The following is an 8,927-nucleotide window of genomic DNA, read 5'->3' as shown; positions in this document are numbered from 1 at the left end:
CCCCTAACTGCTCTCCTCTGCCGGCCTGATCGCCCCTAATTACCTCTACCTCTGCCACCGTGGCTTTGTCCAGAAGGACGTCCGGAAGATGTCTGGAAGATGTCCAGTCTGATTAGCATATTACCCTTTTATTAGTATAGATACTATTGTACTCGGCCCTTTTTTTTTTAGTCTAAAGTTTTACATATTTCTCCTTTTTCCCCAATTGACCCCCCACTCCAGCCATTCCCACCCCAGGCAAGCCCCCACCGCCCCAGTATCTGTGTTCATTGTTTATGCTAATATGCATGCATACAAGTTCTTTGGTTGCTCTCTAACCCTCCCTCCCCTTCCATTTGTCTCTAGATTGATCTATTCTTGTTCATCAAATTATGTTGATTATTATATCCCACATGAGTAAGATCATGTGATATTTATCTTTCTCCAACTGGCTTATTTTGCTTAGCATAATGCTCTCCAGTTCCATCCATGTTGTTGCAAATAGTAAAAGTTCCTTCTTTTTTATAGTGACATAGTATTCCATTGTGTTGCTATGAACATAGGGGTGCATATATCTTTTCTGATTGGTGTTTCCGGTTTCTTGTACTCAGCCCTTTTGCCCATGGATTCTAGGCCACTGAAAGTGTGCCTGGGCCCATTTACTCACCTTACAATGTACAAAGGTACTTCTGATTACATGTAGGACTGAGGAGGGGAGACTCTGAATATTTTCTAGAATGATGGACTCCTGTGTGGCACAGACATGCTGAACACATCCTGTAAGAGCTCCTAAAACCTGCACCATTGTCTAGGAATAAGGAAAGACATTTAATTCAGAATATATTTTTTGTGTATCTAAGAACTATCAGACTGAGTGCTAGGGTAGAGCAGTGAACAAAATGGACACTCTGTACCTCCATTCATAGAACTTCCGTCTATCAGAATTACAAATACTGGAACATTTAGCTAATAACCATTTGGTTAAAAAAAAAAAAGTTGGAATCCTAACCCATATGCTTTGAAATTACAGGTAAGGCATGCTATCTCAAGTACTTGTCTTTCTTTAAGGGTTTAGATGTTTATTCAGCACGAAAATTTTTAAAATTTATGTTTCTGTATTTATATCTTTAATTCTATAGACATAATTCCAGTACTGGGCCATCACATAAAGAATACAAGACTAACTCATATCAGTATAAAAATCTCACAATCTTTGAGCTCCCTGTCTCCCCTTTCCTAATAAATTTGACATACTTGTAAAATATTCCTTAGCGTGGTCTGGATCTCTAAGTTTTGGCTTGTTAGCTCTCTGGCTTGACTGGTTAACTCATACATCATATCATCAAATAATTTCACAGTCTGTAAAAACAAAGCATGTTATTACTACAAACAGAAATCACTAGAAAAGGAAAGATAGCTTTTAAAAAATGAGATTTATTTTTGCATCAGTAACACCCTTGGGATATTATCTAGCTTAACAATTGCACCTAATTAAGTTTAGAATATATATGTTATATCTACAGGGAGGGGCAAAAGTAGATTTACAATTGCATGTGAAACAGCATTTGTTCTTGTATTATTTATCATTGTACTGTTTTCCATATGGACAACTGTAAAACTACTTTTGCCCCACCCTGTATACTATCTATAGTAATTTTACAGTACAGCTGCTTAAAAAAAGAAAGACTTCAGACAGAAATTGACTTATTTTCCATATCTGTGGTTTGAATCTAATAACAATTAAAAAATAATTCATAGTTCATTTTTTGGTGATGTCACAAACATAAGTGCTACTCTTTTCGTAATAAAAGATGATGGTCTTAACCAATCAACATTCATATGGGCATTTATAAGGATAATTCCTGATAGAGTAATGAATTTGTGCTGAATCTCCTATTCACTTGTATTCTAATTAGTTTCCCTTTTCAACCAACTCAAAATACAGTTCCTGGGTTAGAGGCATAGTATGTGACCTCAGAACTAAGTATTTTGTCTGTGAAAAGTCAGCCACCTTAAGATCTTAATACTAAGATCTTCCTAAACTATTTAAATGACCTACCACTGCAGGAATAAGCACACCGGCAACAAGACCAGGTAATTAAAGAGGATAGTTTCCCACTGCTTCCCACAGGCCTATTGATGCTCATCCTGTTTTCAGGTACACAGCAGCTGACCCTTCCTGCTGGTCAAGAACAAATCCTAAGAAGCTTTTCAGATACAGAATAACCAAATGAATATGAGTAAAAGGAATTCTGATGGTTATCTGCCTCAAAGCTAAACTTAGAACGCCATTCCAATAAGAGAATAAGTTATCGTAAATATATTTCATTTTGGCGCCAAAGTACCTTTAATTCTCTCATTCAAAAAACAAAACAAAACATGGCTTTTCAGAGGAAAAGCATATCAGACATCTAAAAAGTAATAATATAGTCTGTAAATACAATCTTTTCTCTTAGTTATTTGATTTTACCAGTATTCCAGCCTTTTTTATCCTAAGACTTCTTTAATAAACCTTGGGTCCATTTCTTCAGACAGTGCTATTTAATAATTACTAATACTAGTAAACCCTACAGAGAAGATACAACAAAGGGACTCACTACCTTTATCATTCATCCCAAATTTTCATTTAATAGCATTAAAATACAAGAGCATTTAAAACTAACTACAAATAATTTAAATTCAGTTAGTAAAGGATCCATATTACCTGAAAATAGTTTTTAATTGCCTACTCTAACACAGGGTAGGGAAGCTTTTTTCTGCCAAGGGCCATTTGGATATTTATAACATTATTCTCGGGCCATACAAAATTATCAACTTAAAAATTAGCCTGCTACATTTGGCCAAAACATTTAATTAACTCACCCCTAATGCCCTGACAGGGCCAAACCAAATGACTCTGAAGGCCTTATGCGACCCTCAAGCCAGGCATTCCCCACCACCATATTCTCACATGAGATCTATTTTTTACTACTTTATCTGTATGACAAATATGTTTGATTTATTTTTTAAAAAGCCACAATTAAGAATGCTCTAAAACAGAGGTTAGATTTTAACAGGCTTTGTTTTGTATCCTGAGTATTAATAGTACTGTACCTTTGGCAGCACTTGAGAAAAGAAAGTCTGTTCCAATGTCAGATGGTTCATATGAGGTAAAAACATTTGTACAATGGTTTTCAGAATTTCTATAAAGCAAAATAGTAACACATTTTGTAGGAAAATTAATCATGTCAGCCAACAAGGATCACTGCTCTTTCCGAATGGGGAAATACGTAAGCACAACCAACAGAAAGCGTTGTACAGTTTCAAATGCCATAATCTGTGTAGAGAAAATATTAAGTGACGTAATAACAAAAAAAGGGAAAATATGTCCAGCAATTGACCACTTAATGGATGTGGGTACCTTTACTGAACAGGATCTGTAAATGATTCTTCAGAGGTTATTTAAAAACCATAAAAAATGTTTACAGAACTGGCCCGGTCAGTGTGGCTCAGTGCTTGAGGAGGTGACAGTTCAATTCCCGGTCCAGGAACATGCCTGGGTTGTGGTCTCATGCAGGAGGCAGCCAATCAATGATTCTCTTTCATCATTGATGTCTCTCTCTCTCTTTCCTTTCCTCTCTGAAATCAATAAAAATCTATTTTTTAAATGTTTACAGTGCTTTAAAATTAAGCATAAAGGTCTCAAAATAGTATCCCAATTTTATTATATGTAAACATGTACATACAAATAATAATAGGTAATCCGGCAGGAATGTACAGAAATGGGATGAGAATATTCTCTATTAAAATCTTAACCATTTCAGATCCATAAGTGTTTTCTGTTTTTCTCTGTATGTTTCATATTTTCTACAATGAATATGTGTGACTCATACTCAGTATAAAAAAAATTCTGTTCCTAACATAGATTCAAAATTATAAACAAATATTCCACAACCATTCTAATTCAAAATAAAACTACTGTCTAGTCTTTACTCTTCACCACCTCTCCTGGCTATATAAGCAAATCACATCAAATAAGGGTAATGAAGACAGATGAAGATGAGAAAGACAACTTTTTCCAAATGACAAATGTGTCATCACCTAAATAATCAGCTTTCTGTAACCTAGAACCTATTTCCTAAAGCTACTTCACATGTTAGAGCTGAAAGCAACAGACTGCAGGTTTGTTTCATAGAGGTTAACCACAGTTTAATAACTAACATTTAAAGTTTCCATTGTGCTTACACACACATTATTAAACAGAATGTTTGCTATCTATCAAAAATGGAGTTTAAAACTGTAAGTACTGTAATTAGAAGTAATTTGGGCATTTTAAGTAATTGAAAGTTACAGAGACTATAACAGGACAGTAGGAAATGATTCAATTTGAAGGGAATACAATGCTGTATTGATAAGTATGATTCACATCTTAACATCAAAATAAATCATACATAAGATAGTTTGACTTACGTATATGCTCAATCCAACTGTCAGAATGTTGATACATGGAGTAAAATAATTAAGGAAAATCATACTATTAGGATGTTCACTACTGAAAACAAATTTAAAAGGACCAGTCTTGAAGTTTAAGCAATAATCAGTAAGAGACTGAAGCTAGACTCAAATTACTGGCATAATTTTGCTTTTAAAAAGTTAAAATTGCCCTGGCCGGTTTGGCTCAGTGGATAGAGCGTCGGCCTGTGGACTGAAGGGTGCCAGGTTTGATTCTGGTCAAGGGCACATACCTCAATTGCAGGCTCCCAGCCCTGGTCAGGGGATATGTGGGAGGGAACCAATCAATGTGTCTCTCTCACATGGGTGGTTCTCAGTCTCTCCCTCTCCCTTCCACTCTCTCTAAAAATCAATGGGGGGGAAAATATCCTCGGGTGATGATAAAAAATAAGTAAATAAAAAGTTGAAGCTTTTAGATTAAAAAAAACAATTGCTCCAGGGATATTCTTGCCTTTTCAAGCTATTAGATAAAATATCTTTGACAGCTGACAATGCTACAATAAGCCATGGATTTCTGGTTTCTCAGGCAGGAAAGCAATTTCTCCCTCCTCAGCATTTCTATAGTACTTTATCTGTAGCTGTCTTAAGTCAATCACCACTTTCTATCTTCTTTTCATATTATTTTCATACCTTTCTTACCAACCTTACCAGACAAACTCTTCGGCACATAATAGAAGCCTACAAAATATGTCACAGTAAATTATCCTACAGGAATCCAACTATAAAACATACACTTATAACCCGGCCAGTATGGCTCACTGGATTGAGCATCATCCTGTGCACCAAGAGCTCACTGGTTCAATTCCTGGACAGGGCACATGACCAGGTTGCAGGCTCGATCCCCATTGGGGGATGTGCAGAAGGCAGCCGATCAATGATTCTCTCTCATCATTGATGTTTCTATCATCCTCTCCCTTCCTCTCTGAAAGCAATAAACATTTTTTTAAATAAACAAAACAAGATGATTTTCATTAATGATAAAGTACTCTTTAGAAAACAGGACAAAGTAATAAAAGTGTTGCAGATTGGGTTTGTGGGAACTACCTAAAGTTGAGGGCTCTGAAAAGGGCCAAATGAGGTGAAATTTGTGCCAAGACCCGAATGATGAGCTGCACAAAAGGCTGGAGAACAAGGGAAGCTGAGGGAGCAGCAAGCATGAAGACCTCGAGGTGGGGAATTCATGCCTTCGTGGACAGAATGTAGTGAGCTAAGCAGGAGGAAAACGAAAGGCTTAGATTACACTGGGGGGGGGGGGGGGGGCGGGGCCTGTTTATAAGGGAAATGGCAGGTCTTTCACCCAGAACTATTTTTGGAGAATGGATTATAAGAGGACATAAGGAAACTATTAACAACAGTCCAGGTGAGAGGTGATGGATGTTTAGAATAAAGTGATAGCAACTGGGGATGGAGATAAGTGGATGCATTCAAGATACAGCTTGAAGTCAGAGACAAAAGAACTTGCTGACTGGATGTGAAGATTCAAGGTGTGTGAAACCATTTGCAGTTAAGTCCTCACTTAATTTATCAATAGAGTGTGTGATTTAAAGAAACACAAAACCACTTTTTCCATAGGCCAAGTGATCTAAACAAAAGTTTCTATTTTGTAATGAAATGACTTGGAACGAAATCAGGTTATTCTAGGACCTGCTGTATTTCAATGAAGAACACTGGGGGAAGAACAGGTTTGGGTCTTTCTGAATGTTAAGTGTGAGATGCAAAACCAGGTGGGAATGTTCACTCTCAATTACTGAGGTTCCCCTATAACAGCAGTTCTCAACCTGTGGGTCACGACCCCTTTGGGGGTTGAATGACCCTTTCACGGAGGTCACCTAAGACCATCGGAAAACACATATATAATTACATATTGTTTTTGTGATTAATCACTATGCTTTAATTATGTTCAATTTGTAACAATGAAATTGGGGGTCACCACAACATGAGGAACTGTATTAAAGGGTCGTGGCATTAGGAAGGTCGAGAACCACTGCCCTATAAGTTTGAGGGGAAGAAGAGGAACCATGTTCCTTATCTTTGTTACTCCAAAGCCTGCCATCCTGCCTGCTACACCCAGGTAACAACCCAGGACATGTCTTTGAGAAGGATAGCTATTTCGTATAACAAGTCAAAATCCTGTGGGGGTTTTTTTTTTCAAGTCCAAATCCTTGAGGATGGGGATTCCTTATCTGCACGACTAACAAAGGGGCTCTGGTACCTAGTGGGAGTGTGCCAATGCCTGGAGTCCTAGACGAATGACGTCTATGGGATGGCAACATTTGTGTCTGGCTTAACTGTAAACGTTATTTATGCAGGGTGGGGACTCTCAAATAAAGGTCATTTTTCCTCTTCAGTGTAGTTTTATGTTGAAGGTGAGCGCAAAAGCATTAAAAAAAAATTACCTTTTACCATGAACGGCCATGGCTCGAGGCACACTGACCACCACAAAGGCACGAGACTACTAAGGAATGGTCCGCACCTGGGCAACTGAGGCTGCCAGCCCCTCCACCCCGGCAGGTGGAACCAACCAGGAGAGTGAGCCGCCCCTCCCAGCCAGCGCTGCGGGACAGGCGGTGGGCGAGGGAGGGAGTCTGTGGTCCTCACAATCCCGGGGGAGGTGTCGTTCGGATCCGCCCCGCATCTTAGAGCTGACACAGCTCAGAGGGACTCTGCCTCATCCCGCTTGCAGCGGTTCTCAACCTGTGGGTCACGACCCCTTTGGCGGTCGAACGACCCTTTCACAGGGGTCGCCTAAGACCATCCTGCATATCAGATATTTACATTGCGATTCATAACAGTAGCAACATGACAGTTATGAAGTAGCAACGAAAATAATTATATGGCTGGGTCACAACATGAGGAACGGTATTTAAAGGGCCAGAAGGTTGAGAACCAAAGGCTTAGAGTCAGGTCTCGCCTTACCGCTCCGGTCCCAGTCTTTGCCTCTCCCACTCTCCTGTGCAAAAGTCCTGACGAGCACAGAAAAACTTCCCGGCACAGAGCAACGGACGAAAAGGCCACTCGCACCTCCACCATCGAGGGGCAGAGGACACCTCTGCGAGCCCGAGCAGTCCATCCCAAAGCATGCCCTGGCTCTCGGGCACACGGTCCCCGCTCGCCCGCCGTCCCCTCGCGGCTCCATCTCGCTCACCGACAAAGAACCGGGAGATTTCAGGCCGCGGGAACGCAACACGACCTGGCGGCAGGTGTGGCCCGGCTGAGGGGAAAGAGGCAACACCTGCCGCCCACTCCCCTCTGGGTGCAAGCGACAGCGAAGGATATGAGGAGCCGAGGCAGGACAGTCGGCAGCTCCCGGCGGCACAGCTCCTCGGGCCAGCTGCTCAATTCCTCCAGGGGGACGGCGCTCGCCGAGACGGCGCCCTCCTGAGACATGTTTTTGCCCAGCAACCAGCTTCAAATCTGTCCCGCCACCGCCGAGACCGGAAACGCCGCCGTCCCGGCAGGCCTTGCGAGCTCTCCGACGGCGCCAGTACCATAGAGAGGGAGCGGGCTGCGTTCCTTGTTGAGCCCGGGCCCTGCGCGGCTGAGGAAAAACCGGGCCTCTCTGGCCCGCGGAGGACTCGACTCACTGGTGCGCGCTTTCAGCCCCGAGCATCTGGCGTGACATGAGGTTTCTACACGCGGCCGTGAGCTGGGAACTAGCGGAGCTGTGAGCATCCCAAGGTCTAGATTACTGTATTTGTTGTTACATTGAGGCACTTTGGGGAGGTGAAGGCCGTAAGTCCCCAGATTTGCTACCGTCGATCCCAGGGGGCTTTGAGATTGCACATCTGATGGGGTTGGATCCGGTTCCTGTCCACTTCACGGTGTGACCCTACTTTGTACGTCTTGTTGAATGGGAATAGAGACCCCACCTGCCTGAATTGTACGATCTGCAGCAGGTCTAGTACCGTGAGAGTCTCGGTAAAGTTGCTTCTACTGTCCACAGGCCTCTCCAACCGTTCAGTGTCCTTATTGTGTGTTTGTTCTGCCGCCAAACTGACCTTTACTGATTACTCCAAAATCACCCCACTCCCATGCACTTAGGGCTGCTGATATCCACTAAGTGTTGTGAGGTCATTTGCATGAACTTGCACCAGAGTAGAACCGTGCAAGTTTTTACAGGGAAAATAAACTCTTGATTTCCTGTTACTTGAAAGAGGAACAGACTGAGTGAAGAGATTCTGTCAGTTTAGTAGGTTAATATGTTTGGGCAGGGTCATGACAGGTGACAGACACCAAACGGCTAGACTTGTCAGTTCCTTCCCGAAAATTTGGGACTTTGTTTTTTCTAGTTGTTGCTGCTGTTGTTCTATTATTTGTTTTTACTCTTCATTCTCTAATCCAGCTTTTGACCCCTGCGGGGTTGTGTGTTTCCAAATCTCCTTATTTCCCTCAAAACTTGTATAGAAAAAGTAGCTAGCTGAGAGGGTGGGGGTGATTACTATTTAATTTATATTTTA

At 41.3% G+C, this 8,927-nt stretch overlaps 2 protein-coding genes across 2 annotated transcripts in view; one reads left to right on the top strand and one right to left on the bottom strand.

Annotated features, from left to right (window-relative positions):
• The window catches only part of LOC102751722 (chromosome unknown open reading frame, human C1orf112), a 37,202-nt gene extending 32,681 nt beyond the window's left edge, over nt 1–4,521 (bottom strand). Inside the window, exons 1-4 of the mRNA XM_006766838.2 lie at nt 4,429–4,521; nt 3,073–3,161; nt 1,234–1,338; nt 647–787 (exon numbers count right to left, since the gene is read on the bottom strand). Coding sequence (XP_006766901.2) covers nt 647–787; nt 1,234–1,338; nt 3,073–3,161; nt 4,429–4,465 — 372 coding nt within the window. The 5' untranslated portion in view covers nt 4,466–4,521. The remainder of the gene's footprint in view (nt 1–646; nt 788–1,233; nt 1,339–3,072; nt 3,162–4,428) is intronic.
• A 3,139-nt stretch (nt 4,522–7,660) lies between these two features.
• Nucleotides 7,661–8,927, top strand: part of LOC102775547 (histidine protein methyltransferase 1 homolog) — an 8,131-nt gene continuing 6,864 nt past the window's right edge. The window contains exon 1 of the mRNA XM_006766836.2: nt 7,661–8,148. The gene's annotated coding sequence lies outside the window, so the exon portion shown is untranslated. The remainder of the gene's footprint in view (nt 8,149–8,927) is intronic.

This window comes from Myotis davidii, unplaced genomic scaffold (assembly GCF_000327345.1).
Source record: "Myotis davidii unplaced genomic scaffold, ASM32734v1 scaffold2782, whole genome shotgun sequence".
Classification (NCBI taxonomy): Eukaryota; Metazoa; Chordata; class Mammalia; order Chiroptera; family Vespertilionidae; genus Myotis; species Myotis davidii.
Note: the sequence above shows the minus strand (reverse complement) of the source record. Positions and strands in the feature narration are given on the sequence as shown.